General features: G+C 35.4%; 1 protein-coding gene across 2 annotated transcripts in view; it reads right to left on the reverse strand.

Annotated features, from left to right (window-relative positions):
- Positions 1-16,889, reverse strand: part of SLC16A7 (solute carrier family 16 member 7) — a 184,942-nt gene that overhangs the window by 59,467 nt on the left and 108,586 nt on the right. For both annotated transcript variants that reach the window (XM_007111953.3, XM_007111954.3), the window contains exons 3-4: positions 12,660-12,791; positions 4,645-4,891 (exon numbers count right to left, since the gene is read on the reverse strand). In XM_007111953.3, coding sequence (XP_007112015.1) covers positions 4,645-4,861 — 217 coding nt within the window. In that variant the 5' untranslated portion in view covers positions 4,862-4,891; positions 12,660-12,791. The remainder of the gene's footprint in view (positions 1-4,644; positions 4,892-12,659; positions 12,792-16,889) is intronic.

A 16,889-nucleotide genomic window follows, 5' to 3' on the forward strand; every position in this document is an offset into this window, starting at 1 on the left:
GCGCCCGGAGCCTGTGCTCCGCAACGGGAGAGGCCACAACAGTGAGAGGCCCGCGTACCACAGAAAAAAAAAAAAAAAAGAAAAAGAATAGAAAAATACGCATTATATACTATGGCCACCAACCTCCTATGCCTAAAACCTTTTGCTTGTTGGCCTCCAGTAAAATAAGCTCAGTGGTCTGATGCTTGGTCCCTTGGGTAAAGTAGTCCATCATAAGACCATCACCCTTCCTTTAGCACAATTGGCAGTTACTGCTCACATAAAACAGAAGAGTAAGTTGCCATGGAGACAAAGCCAACTCTCCACTTTAGAATGGCTGATTCTTCCAAGTCATAACAGATATTACCAGAAAAACAACATGAGGTACTCACAGAGACTGGCAGCACCAAATCTGTGTTCTGTCATTGAGTAGCTAACCATGTTCACATTATCTTTTGATATAGTAACAAAGACACACATTGCACTAAAAGATAATCCAACATAATCACTGTTTACAAAATAAATCCTTATATCTATCTAAACAATGTGGAAAGTTTAAATCGTAATATGTTTTCTACCTCTAATTAGTGCTTTATTAATAGGGTGACCACTCTCCTTGACCTATTTGCTGAAATTCGTTAGAGCTCCAGGAGACCATATGGATGGCCAGATGGGGTACTGTAATTTAATGCCATTATTTTAAGGATGAAGTAAAGGGTAAACATAATTTGCATTCTTTTCCATCCTTCCTGCATGCCTTTTATTAGTTTCATTTTAAATTCAGACATAAGAAGGGAAGATAATACCTTGCTACCAAGGCCCAAATGCCAACTAATTATTACAAGAGACTCCGGCCCCGACATTACAGGCCAAGCCTCTGAACACACTCCATCTTACCCAGTGACCCCACCATGGTGATTAATAGGTTGAGTGCTAAGCCCTAATGAGTGTCAGATCTTAGATGTTCTCTAGGCTAATGTAATTAGCACTATGTTGAACACAATATTTCAGTTACTTGGTAGAGAGACTCATTATACGTCATAGTAAACTATATGCCTTTTTGCTTTACATCTTTGAATTTATTTCATAATCATCAGCCTAAAAGGCCTCTATAAGTAGAGATTTTTCAAATATTAGAGAAAAATTTAAATACAATATTTTTAAATCAAATATTGATTTGCTCTTACAACATTCAGAGATACTTGTTGAAATGTAAGTTTCTGGACTCTACCAACAGAAATTCGGATAAAAAAGGGTTTGGGATAAGACCCAGAACTATGCATTTTTAATAACAGACTGATGATTCAGAAGCAGAAAATCTGTGGACCATACTTGGAAAAGCACTGCCACTTTAGTAACAGGACCAAGGTCTGTGTCTTAGATTGAGTCTATCAGACTTTTTGTTTTAAATAGTTACTATGTTTCCGAAAAAAATTATCTGCACCCACATAAGGGGAATTGATTTCATAATGAGATTACAGTTTTAAATGTACCAATACTTCTTGTTAGAAAAATTAAAAACTAATTATCACGGTAAGACATGGATGTTATTTCCAACAAACCATGTAAGTGTATGAATTCTCCATGCAACAGTGGACATGGCAGGTAGTAACAGTTCTATCCAGCAGGCAATGGACCTGGAATTACTTTTCTACTTTTAAGGGAAAGACCAAAGGGTAGCTGAATTTCTGATGACTTTTCTCCATGGCAGAGATGATGTACAAAATGTCTCAGCTCTAATGAGTAAGGACTCTAAGCACTTTTTCCAACTACTTACTCAGAACTCACCAAGATAGTCCATCTTCAATCACTACGTACTAAGCATTGTCATGTGTCTAGCATTGCTTTCTTAAAACAACTAGATACAAAATCCCTGTGGATCTTTAATTTACACCTATTTTATTCATCTATTACCCTAAACTTGGCCTCTCCCGTTGCGGAGCACAGGCTCCGGACGCACAGGTTCCAGACGCGCAGGCTCAGCGGCCATGGCTCACGGGCCTAGCCGCTCCGCGGCATGTGGGATCTTTCCGGACCGGGGCACGAACCCGCGTCCCCTCTCAACCACTGCGCCACCAGGGAAGCCCTACCCTAAACATTTTAAGGCAGTTTTTTCTAAATTGCTATTTTACCAAACTACAGTTTTCTTGATGAACTTCGAAAGACTTCGCTTTTGTGCTTTTTAACATTTATATTGTATGTATTAAAAATGGGAAAATAAGAGCACAAATAAAATAAAAACAGTTATTTAATGATAAATATATATTTACTTATTTATAATTCGGCATTGAGATTTATTGGTTTGAGAAAAGTAATTACGTTGTTCTTCATTCTAAGCCTCCTTTTAGAGTCAGCCTGGGAGTGGAAGAATGTCATATGATCATGGTATGTCTATAGATACAACCTGCTTTCATTGGATGGAGAATGATTATTGGGGTATCAAGCTCTATCTGAGACTTGCTCTATGTTATTTCTTCCTCTAGAAATCCTGAATTTCCCAGGAACCCCGCCCCTGCCTCTCGGTAGGGCAGTATAAGAGTTCTGACCAATGGAAGGTATACAGAAATATCGTTTAACCCTTCCAGGCCTGGCCCCTAAAATATCCCAGATGATGTTCCACGCTATCTGTGTTCATTCTCTGTCCAGCTGGATGGAGTACATTTAGGGAAGACTACAAAGCCTTAGGTGATGACACAGCCATTAGATAAAACATTACTTGAGCAAGAAAAAAGCTTGAATTCCCTTAAGACCCTGGGACTTTGAGGTTGTTTGCTTAAAACTCATAAAGTCAATTGAGACTTGACTTAATTAAAAAATTACACAAATTTTTGTGTTGCTTATAAGTTAGTCAATGATCAGCTCAACTGAAAATTATTAATGTATGGAACCCAAAATCCAAATTCAATAGACTTACACAAATTCACTAGAGGAATCTGTTTCAGTTATATTTAAGAATGGGGAAAAACAACATATTTTAACATTAGCACATTTTGGAGCTCAGGACAAGATGACTTTCTGCCTTGCTTTAGCAAAACATTATTAAGGAACACCTGACCCATGGGATAGAGGAACAAGACCAGTGTACAGTATCTACTGTTTCTACAGTCATCAGAGATAACACAGGTACAACCTTTAAAGCAACTGTCCAGTGGAGAATCTCAGAAAGTGTTTTAAAAGCAAAGGTTTTCACTGACATATCCAAATAGCACTTTAAAGTTACCTTTTGGTACTGGAACAGAAATGCATCAATTTAACCTAACCAAAAAGGTAATGGAGACATACAGTGGATTAATGTAAAATCACTGACATACATACAGAAAGTAGAAAATACCCACTAACACACACACACACACACACACACACACACACACACACACACGCAGGATTATTTGGGGATCAAATTTTTACCTTGGTAGTACAATAAAAAGACAATACCCTGAAGAATAATTATTATGTCACTAAACCAATGACCTAAATCAGGTTTGTGGAAGGCCTTGCACAGACCTGGCTCTGTCACTTACTTTACGGAGGTAAGAGAAAGGCAAAAGAGCAGTGATTACATGTGTGGGGTCTCAATTTCTATCTGCCACTAATGAGCTGCTTGACCTGGGAAAAGTACTTTATCTCTCTATCTCCTCGGCTATAGAATGGAAAGAAGTAATTCTTATTTCACAGAATGTTAAAAGAATCAGGTCATATGACACACAGCAAGCATTTAGAGAGGCCTTAGCTGAAAGTAAATATGAACACGTGTTGGATATTATTCCTAACGGTATATCCCCATCACTATGATCCATATTATCCTCACCTGTAAAGTAAGACATTGAAAGATGATTTGTATAATTTCTTTAAGTGCTTATATTCTGAGTGTATATCTGTATCTTAAAGTCAAATATCCAGTTGAAAATGAAAACCCTAAAATCTAAATATTTTAAGTAATGACTAAAAAAGAATCTGTAGACAGTCTTGTCTGCTGTTAGGATTGATTTCAAGCAGATAGGTGACATACAATGAACTAATAATTCCAATAATTTTTAACAGTCAGAAGTAATATGGTACTTATTTATTCATTATCCCTTATGAATCATACCCTCATTTGAACATGGAATGTAACAAGATAATCGTCAGGCAACCCTTTAAATTTAAAATGTCATATTTAATAAGTACTACAGAGATAAGGAATTATTTTATTCACACGAACTTGAATGGATCCAGAATGTACACGATAACATTTTATTTTGCAACTTAAAGTGAATTACTTTCTAGACTTATAGATTGTCAGCAACTTGAGTTTCTTTTTCATTCAGAAAAAAGCAACTGTAGCAATATTAGGAAATGATACTACAGTTATAGTATAGACTCTATTCCAAATTAAATGGAAAGGTGACACCCTTGAAAATTCCATAATTTAGTAAATCTTAGTTTGTGCAAAGACATCCTCATTCAAATAAATACTCTAGTAAGACTCAGAATGAAGTGAATAGTTTAAGATGTTGAGTTACTAAAATCACTAAAACTTCAGTCCTAATTATACTTCTGGTTGGTTTTAAGTGAGGATAATATGAAAACAGGGCTTTAATGTACCAAGGCACTACATGTAAAATACTGTGGCATGGAGCAATTGCTTTCTTAAACCAGAATTGTATTTAGTCCAAAGAACCTTACCTCCTGCGTACATAACAGCTAGCATAGTGGATGATATCCATGCTATTTCACTGTAGGTAGTGTTGAATATTAGCTGAATTTCTTTGAAGAAAACTGTGACAGCTTTGGGAAATGCATATGAAAATCCAATGGAGATAAAAGCTGCTCCAACCACTACCCAGCCCCATCCTCCATCAGGAGGTGGATGCAGCGGTGGGGCACCTGCTGGGGGTGGCATTTCCACTCCTCTATTTGGAATTCAAGTAACCTGCATTAAAAAAATGAAATAACAGTTTAAGCCATATTTCCATTTTAATAAATCACTCTTGGTAGTTATCAAAATAATATTAATATAATATTTTTATTCTATTAACTACAACTATATAATTTTTTTTTTTTGCAGTATGCGGGCCTCTCACTGTTGTGGCCTCTCCCGCCGCGGAGCGCAGGCTCCGGACGCGCAGGCTCAGCGGCCATGGCTCACGGGCCCAGCCGCTCCGCGGCATGTGGGATCTTCCCGGACCGGACCGTGGCACGAACCCGCGTCCCCTGCATCGGCAGGCGGACTCTCAACCACTGCGCCACCAGGGAAGCCCAAAAGCGTTTTGTTTTGTTTCTTGTGGTACACAGGCCTCCCTCTGTTGTGGCCTCTCCCGCCGCGGAGCGCAGGCTCCGGACGCGCAGGCTTAGCGGCCATGGCTCACGGGCCCAGCCGCTCCGCGGCATGTTGGATCTTCCCGAACCTGCGTCCCCTGCATCGGCAGGCGGACTCTCAACTACTGCGCCACCAGGGAAGCCCTATTTGTAGACTATTTTTTTTTTTTTTTGCGGTACGCGGGCCTCTCACTGTTGTGGCCTCTCCCGCTGCGGAGCACAGGCTCCGGACGCGCAGGCTCAGCGGCCATGGCTCACGGGCCCAGCCGCTCCGCGGCATGCGGGATATTCCCGGACCGGGGCACGAACCCGTGTCCCCTGCATCGGCAGGCTGTCTCTCAACCACTGCGCCACCAGGGAAGTCCTGTAATTTTTTCATAAATATTTTTTAATACTCTGGTACTCAGAAAGTTATCAGAAAATTAACCAAAAAATTGGAGTGAGGTATGTAACTTTGTTATGGGTTAAAAATTGAAAGCATTTTGTTTATGGAAACAATTACTCAAAGAGAAGTTAAGAATTCAGATTATACTAAAATACCAACCAAAAAACAAAAGCTATCTCAATCTGATTTCTAAGATAAATGGAGCTGTCATCACTTAGAATAATTTCTTAATTCAAAACATTTAAGATTTTCTATACAAAGGTTAAAAGGACCTTATATTACATCTGTTGAATTTTACAGAATTAAATAGTAAGCATATTTTAGAATTTTTCCACTTAAAAAAATATTTATTTATTTATTTTTGGCTGCATCAGGTTTCGTTGCTGCGCCCAGGCTTTCTCTAGTTGTGGTGGGTGGGGGCTACTCTTCATTGTGGTGCGCAGGCCTCTCATTGTGGTGGCTTCTCCTGTTGTGGAGCGTGGGCTCTAGGGGTGTGGGCTTTAGTAGTTGTGGCATGTGGGCTCAGTAGTTGTGGCTCACGGGCTCTAGAGCGCAGGCTCAGTAGTTGTGGTGCACGGGCTTAGTTGCTCCCCGGCATGTGGGATCTTCCCGGACCAGGGCTCAAACCCGTGTCCCCTGTATTGGCAGGAGGATTCTTAACCACTGAGCCACGAGGGAAGTCCTCCACTTTTAATAATTGACAATACTTAAAGACATTTTAGCATAGATCTATTTTCTAAAATTATAGGATTAGAAATTGCATGATTCTAATGAATTAATTTTAATGCACTTCCAAAACTGGTGATACCTATCATTTTATGAATGATACATTTTATGAATTCTTCGTAGCAATGATATGCTCCCAATCAAATGGATGGTATGTTATTTTTATTCAGAGAAAGGGACTTTCTTTTTGGATATGCCTAGGAACACTTAACTGCTAGCTTTATGGTATAGAGCATCCACTCTCTTGTGGAAGAAATGATCACATATAGCTTAATACAACTGAAATTAAATTTAAAAAATCCTGGTTCCCTAACATCAGTGTTTCTTTGTAGAGCGATGCTGCTTGCTTGGTCTTTAGCTATAATCGCCAATATTTCTCAGCATCTTCCTTTTACTACTCTCATTCCATTTGTGAATATTTTTCAATTGGAATGTAGAGGAAAAAGGAAACGCTTGTCTGTTGGTAAGACAATATAGAAAATAAGCAAATAAAAGCTAAATTTGCCACTAATTCAGGAAACCTACCAAAAACTAAACAGGTATCTATGAACAGACACAGAGGTTTAATTTTTGTTTGATGTCAAACTGTATCTAAGATATTTTTGGTGATATTCTATATGCACCTTCCAGATTTTGAGTGAAAACATTCTTTAAAGTTTTCTAATTTGTCCATAGTTCTACCCAAGGACTTTGCCTTCAGAAACTCATACAGGCAAAATGATAAAAATGAAACTTAAAATAGGTAGAACACTGTTTCCCTAGAATAAATACTATGATGATGAGTATTAGAATGGAAGTAACAATATGGACAACTATTACCTTCACTCTTTTTCTGAATGTTAATTTTGGCAAATATACTTAAGGCTTTTTAACATAATATTTTACAGTATTTCATAGATGGAGGGAAATTGATATAATCTGCAATTAACAGATAACAGGACTGAAGATTAAAATGCTTATTTTACATTATGTGAGTCAGGCATATCTGCCAGGAAGTTCTCAGACATTCAGCTTTAATCACATTTTTTTTTCTTGAGTTTTTTCAGCTCTATTGAGGTATAATTGACAAATAAAAGTGTAATATATTTAATGTGTAACATGATTTGATATACATATACATTATGAAAGGATTCCCACAATCAAGTTAATCAATACATCTATCACCCCACATATTTACTTTTTTTGGTGTGAACACTTTATATTCTACTTTCTTAGCAAATCTCAATTATACAGCACAATATTATCAACTATAGTTACCATATTACACATTAGATCCTGAGAACTTATTCATCTTATAACTGAAAGTTTGTACACTTTTACCATCCTCTCTCCATCTCTACAGTGTTATTATGTAGAATTTGTCTTTCTCTGTCTAGCTTATTTCACTTAGCATAATGCTCTCCAGTTTCATCCGTGTTGTCCCAAATGGTAGGATTTCATCATTTTTTAAAGCTGAATAATATTTCATTGTGTGTGTGTATACATTTCTTTATCCATTCATCTGTCAATGGACACTTAGGTTGCTTCCATATCTTGGCTACTGTGAGTAATGCTTCAGTGAACAGGGGAATACAGATATCTCTTCGAGATAATGATTCCCTTTCCTTTGTATATATACCCAGAAGTAGAACTGCTCAATCATATGGTAGTTCTATTTTTAATTTTTTGAAGAACCTCCAAACTTTTTTCCATAGAGGCTGAAACAGTTTACACTCCCACCAACAGCATAAAAGCCTTCTGTTTTCTCTACATTCTTGCCAGTATTTGCTATTGCTTGTCTTTTTGATAATAGCCATTCTAACAGGTATGAGGTAATATCTCATTTTGGTTTTGACTTTCATTTCCCTAATGATTAGTGACGTTAAGCACCTTTTCATGTACCTGTTGGCCTTTTATATATCTCGTTTAGAAAAATATCTGTTCAGGTCCTTTGCCCATTTTAAAATTGGGTTATTTGTGTTTTTTGCTATTGAGTTGTATGAGTTCCTTGTATATTTTAGATATTAACCTCTGGGTTAATGGATATGTGGTTTACATGTATTTTTTCCCATTTCATAGGCTGCCTTTTCATTTTGTGGACAATTTGCTGTGCAGAAAGTTTTTAGTTTAGTTTTCGTTTAGTAGTCTAACTTGTTTATTCTTGCATTTGTTGCCTTTGCTTTTTGATGTTAAATCCAAAAAAATCATCACCAAGGCCAATGTCAAGGAGCTTACCCCCTATATTTTCTTCTAGGAATTTTATGGTTTCAGATCATGTTCAAGTCTTTAATCCATTTTGAGTTGATTTTTGTGTATAGTGTAAGATGGGGGTTCAGTTTCATTCTTTTGCATGTGGATATCCAATTTTCCCAGTACCATTTATTTAAGACACTATCTTTTCCCCATTGTATATTCTTGGCACCTTTGTCAAAAATTAATTGACAAAATACATGGATTTATTTCTTGGCTCTCTATTCTGTTTCACTGATCTATGTGTCTGTTTTTATGATGATACCACACTGTTTTTATTAGTTTGGTAATAGAGTTAGAAATCAGGAAGTGTGATACCTCCAGCTTTGCTGTTCTTTCTCAAGATTGCTTGGCTACTCGGGGCCTTTTGTGGTTCCATACGAACTTTAGGATTGATTGTTCTATTTCTGCAAAATATGTCATTGGAATTTTGATAAGGATTGCATTGAATCTGTAGATTGCTTTGGGTAGTATGAACATTTTAACAATATTAACTCTTCCAATCAATGAGCACGGAATAGCCTTCCATTTATTTCTGTCTTCAATTTCTTTCTTCAGTGTTATAATTTTCAGTGTATAGATCTTTCACCTATTTGGTTAGATGTATTCTTAAGTATTTTATTCTTTCTGATGCTATTGTAAATGAAATTGTTTTCTTAATTTCTCTCTCCAATAATTCATTGTTAGTGCTTAGAAACACAATTGATTTTTATATATTGGTTTTGTATCCTGCAACTTTACTGAATTTGTCGATTAGTTCTAACAGTTTTTTGGTGGAGTCTTTAGGGTTTTCTATAATATAAGGTCAAATCATCTGCAAACAGACAATTTTACTTCTTCCATATAAATTTGGATATTGATTTATTTTTCTTGCCTAATTGCTCTGACTAGGATTTTGAGTACTTAATCACCATTTGTTTGTCCTGATCTCATTAACTGATATTTATAGTTCTGGATTTTCCTTCCAGTTTAATGCTGAACCAAGGAATGGAATAATCCTCACGTAGGTTTTTGGCATATCTACTGGCTTTTTCTATTGCCTTCTTTTATTTCTCCTTTTGGATAATTGTGGTAAAGGTTCTATTCTATTTTTGAATTAGATCAACAATTACATTTTATTTTATTCACTTGATAACATTGATAATAGTTACAAAGCAAGAATCAGCAAACATTTCCTGTAATGGGTGAGATAATAAATATTTTAGGCTCTGCAAGCTGTATGGTCTCTCTCATAACTACTCATCTTAATAGTTTTAGTGCAAAAGCAGCCAGAGACAATACCAAAAAAAATGGGTGTGGCTGTTCCAATAAACTTTTATTCACAAATTAGACCAAGGCTTATAGTTTGCTGATCCCTGTAATAGAATACCATTAGAAAACCAAGAAAAGAAAGAAATTGTACATAATCACACTAACCTTACACAATATTATTAGTAATTTTGCATATCTCTTTTCATTATTTTTCTATATTCCTATATTTCTGATGAATTTAAATAATATTGTAATCATATAGATCTAATTGCATATACTGCTTTTTCATTATTATTTTTTATTAATTGTCTTTAAGTTCTTTTTTTTTTGGTTAGATAAGTGGCACATTCCAATTTTTACAAAATATGGAAAATGCAAAAGTATAAACCAGAATAAAATACTATCAAATAAAATCTTCAATTGCCACCATGGTTTACAGAGAAAGTATCTTCTCCCTCCCATTTTTTCTTTTTATATCTATTTACATCTGTTTTTATACCCATAGATTTAGAAGTGCTGTTTGGAAAGCCACCTCAAATTACTGTTTCAGAAGTTGGGGTAGAAGTGACAAAGGCATCTACCTTTTTATTAGGGACTGTGAATAGAAATGTTTTATAATTTAAAAAGTTTTAAATGGTAGAGGGAAGTCAAATCCATTTTATTTTTCCAAGAAGATACAATAAAAGCATGATAACAAGTTACTTCTCTCTGACTACATACACACAGACAATATGGCTCTAGATATAGTGACATTAACTAGATGGAATAGTTTCAAAAGTTCAAATTGCTTGTCTCTTACCTTACTGATTTAAATGTATTATAATCTAATTAACCTATAACCTAATCTATAGGTATACAAAAATGAATAAAGGGATCTCTGACTCAAATATTGAGTACTTATGCTAAGTGCTTATTAAATAATTATTTGCTCAGTTAAATTTCCACAAAAGCCCTATAAGATGCTGTCCCTATCTTTTAAATAAGACTAAAGCTCAGGAAATATTAGAAACTAGACCCAAGTTAAACAATAATGTCAGGGACTGGATTTCACTAATCACTGCTGACTCTTAATATTACATAAATAGAATTAGAAATAATACTCTTCGTTAATGTATTTAGAAGAGGAAACAAGCAAAAAAAATAATAACCTAGGTATTTTTTATTATGTCCTCTCTGCATATCTAAAATATTCTTATGGGTCAAAAGAGTCAAAGACAATTTTCAAGACTGTAAGAAAATAACTTGAAAAATTCTCTCCATGGATATATTTGTATGTTAGAAACCTACCCAAAATGTCAGGAAAACTATAGCATTAATGTCAAATGAAAAGCTTTCACCACAGACAAATAATGCACACAGTGTAGATCCTATTCAAAAATGGACACATCAGAGCAGGGACACTTCTGTAAGCTCATTAATATTCTACAGATGCCAATTGTTCAGATCGGTGCAAAACGCCGTACCTTGTCAAAGAATGATTTTGAAAAGATTTGAGTGTCTTCAGAATGTTTATGGTCTGCTTTTGTAATCATTTTTGCTTTATTGGAAATAATAAAAATTTGTCTATCTATCTATCAATCATCTATCTAATTTGGTTTCTCTTTGGTCATCAGTTAATCCAACATGATGGATTTACAGCATATGAGCACTGGAAATAGCATCTTTTAAAAAGTATAATACTTAAGGAAGACAGAGAAGAAAAGAGACAGATTGTAAGTACTGGTTAAACCAGCTGAAAATAGCACTCGGTCTTTGAAAGTTGTCTAAATAATCTGAATTTATATATTATTGAATTTTGTTACTATATTTTTAAAGTAGTCAAATTTCTTATTGCGTGGAAATCAAATAAATCTAGAATAATACTAAAGAAATACCAAATGGCACTTGTAAGGGGTAAACTATTTTTTGTTGTATTATCAGAGTGTAAAAACTATCATGAGGTTTAAAGTCCTCATTCTGCAATTTTCCTGCTTGCATAAAGGAATCTAAAACATCTTTCATTATTAATTTATGATTTTTAAACTATTGTACCTTTTATCACCTCTATATTCCAGAGTAAACACTTAGAAATACAACTGGATGATTTATTTTTCAGCCATTTCACAAATCATAAATAACATTTCTAAATAATCTTAAATCCATTATTTTAAAATCATTATATCAATATAAATATTGAAGTTTACTAATATTCAAATCATGTTATTACTATTAATATTGAAATTTACTAACGAGCTAGGTTAATGTTGGGATTTCCATTTTATAAACAGAAATCTATGCTCATAGAAAAGTGAAGTGCCTTTTTAAAAAGCATTATATGATGGAGTTATTTTTTCCTCAATACTTTGTTTTTTGTATTATTTTTTCATAGTTCACCAGTTTATCTCAGTATGTGATCTTTTATACTTTCTCCAGCATATTTACTTGATTTTAATTATAATTTCATCCTGCTGGTTGCAAGTCACCACTCAGATACCTCTTCACTTCCTTATCTCCAGCTGTCTTGTTTCTTCCATTTAAATTGACATCTTATGATCTCTTAGCTGAATCATTGCAGAGTAGACCAAAATCAATTAACCCTTGAAAAATTCCACTTCCAAGATGATCACCTGTTCATTATTAACAACTCTTGAGTTAACCAGTAGTTCAGACCCAACTCATATACACTCATTGGCCTCACGTTCTTTTCCTGTGCACAATTCTGTAATATTTTATACAACTTATGGCTGTCGTGTCTTGTTCCTTTTATTTGTGGGTGTAATCAAGAAAAACAGAGTGAAAAGTATAATTTTACCTGTTGACAGACGCTCACTTGAACAGATTTCTTTGGATAATGTGTGATATTGTTAAGCCTTGTCACTATTGCTTGAAGTGTGATATTTGAAGGCAATACAAAGGAAGAGAGGTAGAGCAGACTCTGGATTATCTAAAGAAATAGAAAAACAGGCGTTACATGTATAATTGAGGTCCAGAAGCCTCATTAGAGTCACTACCATTAATTCATCCAATAAATTTTGACCCTGTTTTAATAATTAATGAAATTAAATATATATAAAAATATATATGTACATATATATTTGTCAATCTATTGGTAGACTTATTAGGTATGAATAAAATGATGAAATGTGTACAGGAGAAAAAAATTAGAAGTATGAAGTGAAGATTAGTTATTTTTAAAATAAATAATGGTAAATTACATATCTACCATTGTGAGAAGGAAATTTATTAGCATTCATTAGCTGTCACTCAAATAATTCCCTATACTCATTTAAATAATTTGCTCTAAAATTCAACTAAATAAAATATCTATTGACAATGAAAATAAATATAAAATTTAAAAGAGAATTATTAGAAATACTATCAATAATATACATGTCTTACAATGAGACACACTGAGTCATGAAAATGAAACAAAAAGTATTTTAGAAATCTTATGATTTAGAAATCAAATGTCCTAATCAGATCTGGGTGATAGATGAATATGCTAATAAATCTCCCTAATACATCAAATGCCTTTATTTCAACTTAAATCTGGTACTGAGTATATAGATGCTAGTACTTAGGGTTTATTTTGCTTGGGTCAAGCATTCCTTTGCCTAGATCAAAGCTAAGGAAAAGTTAACTCTGTCAGTTAAATACCCAGTTGCCTGCCTTGCATCCAGGGCCACCTATCCTAAAGTGTTGAAGGCGATGCAACCACCAGGCCAAATGAGGTTTGTATGAGAGGATGAGGAAAGTCTGTGATCTAGTTGCCTAGTCAGTGAGAAACTGAGGGTAGGGATTAGAATGAAGATTAGTAATGGAATTAGAAAGTCATGGATAAAATCTGAGAAATAGATAAGTCTGGAATTAAAGTTTTAACTTATGCTAGGAATGGAGAGTTCACACTCAGTAGGTCTCCTACATCTGGGATAACAGCAGGGAGAAGAGGTTTACATCTGCTCTGGACCTACCAAGAGGCTTGGGAGTCTTTGTGACTTTTTTAAGCCGAGTAATTCAAGGGTGGCAGCTCTACCCTACCACAAGTAACCGGCCCATCCAAATGCAGAAAACCCTTCTTATATTTGGAGGAAATACATTTTCTGTCAGTTTCCTCGGGCAGAGAGAGTTGCCTGGAGTTTAGGGCAAAGCCTCAGAGGAAAGCCTCAGGCATTCCTGACAACTGGGCTCTGACCCTCCATCTGTGCTTAATTCTCATCATGGTTCATGGAGGTCAGCATAGGGGCCAGAACAAGAGAACATGACAAGGCCACATTTTAAATGCTCACCAACATTTCTACAAAATTGTCACAGAGCTTTAACTTGACTGGTCTAGTTTCCTCCAGAAAGACCAACCCGTATCCAGAGGTTTTTTCAACAAATTGGCCAATAATCCAGGAATCCTCTGTGATAGTTATAACTATATTAATCTATTTTACATCTCTTTCTCAATACCTATTAAACTATCATATTTTTATATACATTTAAGCAAATAAACTCGTACAGTGCATATATTGGTCCTTAGTTTTAAAAATGAAAGTCAGTGCTTTAAAATTTGTGTGTCTGATGAAAAAACCAAGAGAAGAAACAACAATCCTTAATATAGGAAAGCTTTCCTTTAATTCAGGAAAGAAACTATTTTGGAGACTGAGTCCAGGTAGGCATAAAGCTTAGAGCTTATTCTCCCCTACAAAAGCAGTGTTAATTACTATAGCTAGAAGCTGGTCTGTGGTATCAGCTGTCAATAATTTGGTTTCTTAGCAATTCACATATATGCCACATGTTTTATGATGGGTTTTACTTATAACAGGGAGCTTAAAAAATGCTTTAGAGCTTTCAATTTTTTTAAAAGATTCCCTTAGTTATCATAATCCCACGAACTAAGAGGAAGTGGTATTTTTAATCACATTTATAGATAAGAGCATAAGGAATCGGAGGTACGAAGTGATTTTTCCTAAGTGTAATATTCAATAAGTGATCACACTGATACCATGACTAGTATCCTTCCGTTAGGCCCATTGTTACTGATTCCACCTTAACACACCAACTTGGAGGCTGCTCTTTCTGCTTATAAATATACTCCTTCTGTTTTATTTTTATGGTGAATTTCCAAATTTCTATTCTTGCACATATCCTTGTCTGTCTTGTCCATCAGAATTCAAATACCTGTTCTTTGGAATACTAAACGCCAACTATCCTTCAAAGTCTTTAGAAAATGCATCATTATTCCAGCTTATTTACATGTCCTTTCTATAACGTTTTTGAGTATATAGACTATAATATATCATTGTCGTTAACAAAAAGGTGGCTTGATGACTACCGAAAACATCTGTCTACTTCAAGTGTTTTTCAAAAACTTTATGTGGTAGGATGTGCTGAAGCCCAAGAATTGTGCCTTCTCTTCTAGAAATCAATATGGGTTGATTAATCTATGGAGAAGGAGGTGTAGGACAAAGGAGTCAAGGAACTATTGAAGTGATGGTCAATGCTTAGATCCTAGTGCTATATTCAAGGCCCTTTTCTCATTCAGTTGTACAGAATATCAGAATGTGCCTTTATATACTTCGTGAATAATAATTCTTCAACGTCCTAAATCTAGCCAGGCTGCATCAATTTTATGAACCCTTATCAACAGTCTACGCAATCCAGAAGTTTATGCTTCAAAATAGCCCAGAAATAATGTACTTAGCAAACTAAGTCCCAAATTAAATCAATAGATGTTTGGAGACTACCGCCTTCACTATAAATTCTTTTAGGTAGCCTATAGATAAAGCATGAGCTGTTCTTCACATCCTACCTGTAAAGTGAACTATGTTTTCACCTATAGGAATTAGTACGTTCCTTAGAGAATAATGAACTGGTCTTTTTGCTCTCCATTCCCTCTTTCTTATACAAAGGATACAGTAACATCAAATTAATGTACAATGTTTAAGTTTAGGTGACAACTCACTCAGTTTTATAATGGGAATTAAACTGAACCAAATCTTTTCTTTTCCAACATGTAATTGAATTAAAATTGGAATCTAATCCTGGGAGGTTATTTTATTCTTCAAAGTGTGCCACCTTTTACATCCTACCGACTGATTTACTTTGACAACTAGACAGCAGAGATATCAATAGTGCATAGCCCCCAAAATGTCAGTAACACAAAACCTATTTTTAGGTGTAAACTAGTGCTGTAGTTAAAGGACTCTGAGAATGCTAATTGATAACAAGGGTCAAACTAACTAAAGATGTTTTTGTAATGGGAGAATTAGAAAAAATAATATGAACCAGCACCTAATTATTTATGAAGAATTGGATGACTATCCCATATCAGATAATTCCTCTGATTTATAATACTATACTTTTAGAATTGTGTAAAAGCAGTTGTAGTGAGCTGAATGGTGGCCCTCAAAAAGATATGTCCATGTCCTAATTTCCAGGACCTGTAATATACCTTATGTGATCCTATAGACTGAATGCTTATATTCCACCCCCACCCCCCAAATTCATATGTTGCTACCTAATGATACTTGGAGGTGGGGCCTTTGGGAGGCAATTAGGTCATCAGAGTGAAGCCCTCATAAATGGGATTAGTGCCTTTGTAAATGAGACCCCAGAGAGCTAGCTCCCTTGCCCCTTCCACCAGCTGAGGATACATTGAAAGATGGATGTCTAAGAATAAGGAAGAGGACCCAGCCAGACACTGAATCCGCTGGCACCTTGATCTGGGACTTCCCAGCCCCCATAACTGTGAGAACTACATTTCTGTTATTTATAAGTCACCTAGTCTATAGTATTCTGTTATAGCGGCCCTAACAGACTGAGATAAAAGTTGGTACTGGGAATGGGGTGCTGTTACAGCAAATACCTAAGAATGTGGAAATGGCTTTGGAACTGGGTAATGGGTAGAAGCTGGAGAAGTTTTGAGGTGCATGCTAGAAAAAGGCTACGGCCATAAGTGAACCGATCATTAAGGGCAATTCTGGTGAGAGCCAAGAAAGAAAAGAGGAGAGCTATAGAGAAAACCTCAGCTTTCCTAAGTAATCCTGAACAAAATGTT

This window comes from Physeter macrocephalus, chromosome 6 (genome assembly GCF_002837175.3).
Source record: "Physeter macrocephalus isolate SW-GA chromosome 6, ASM283717v5, whole genome shotgun sequence".
Classification (NCBI taxonomy): domain Eukaryota; kingdom Metazoa; phylum Chordata; class Mammalia; order Artiodactyla; family Physeteridae; genus Physeter; species Physeter macrocephalus.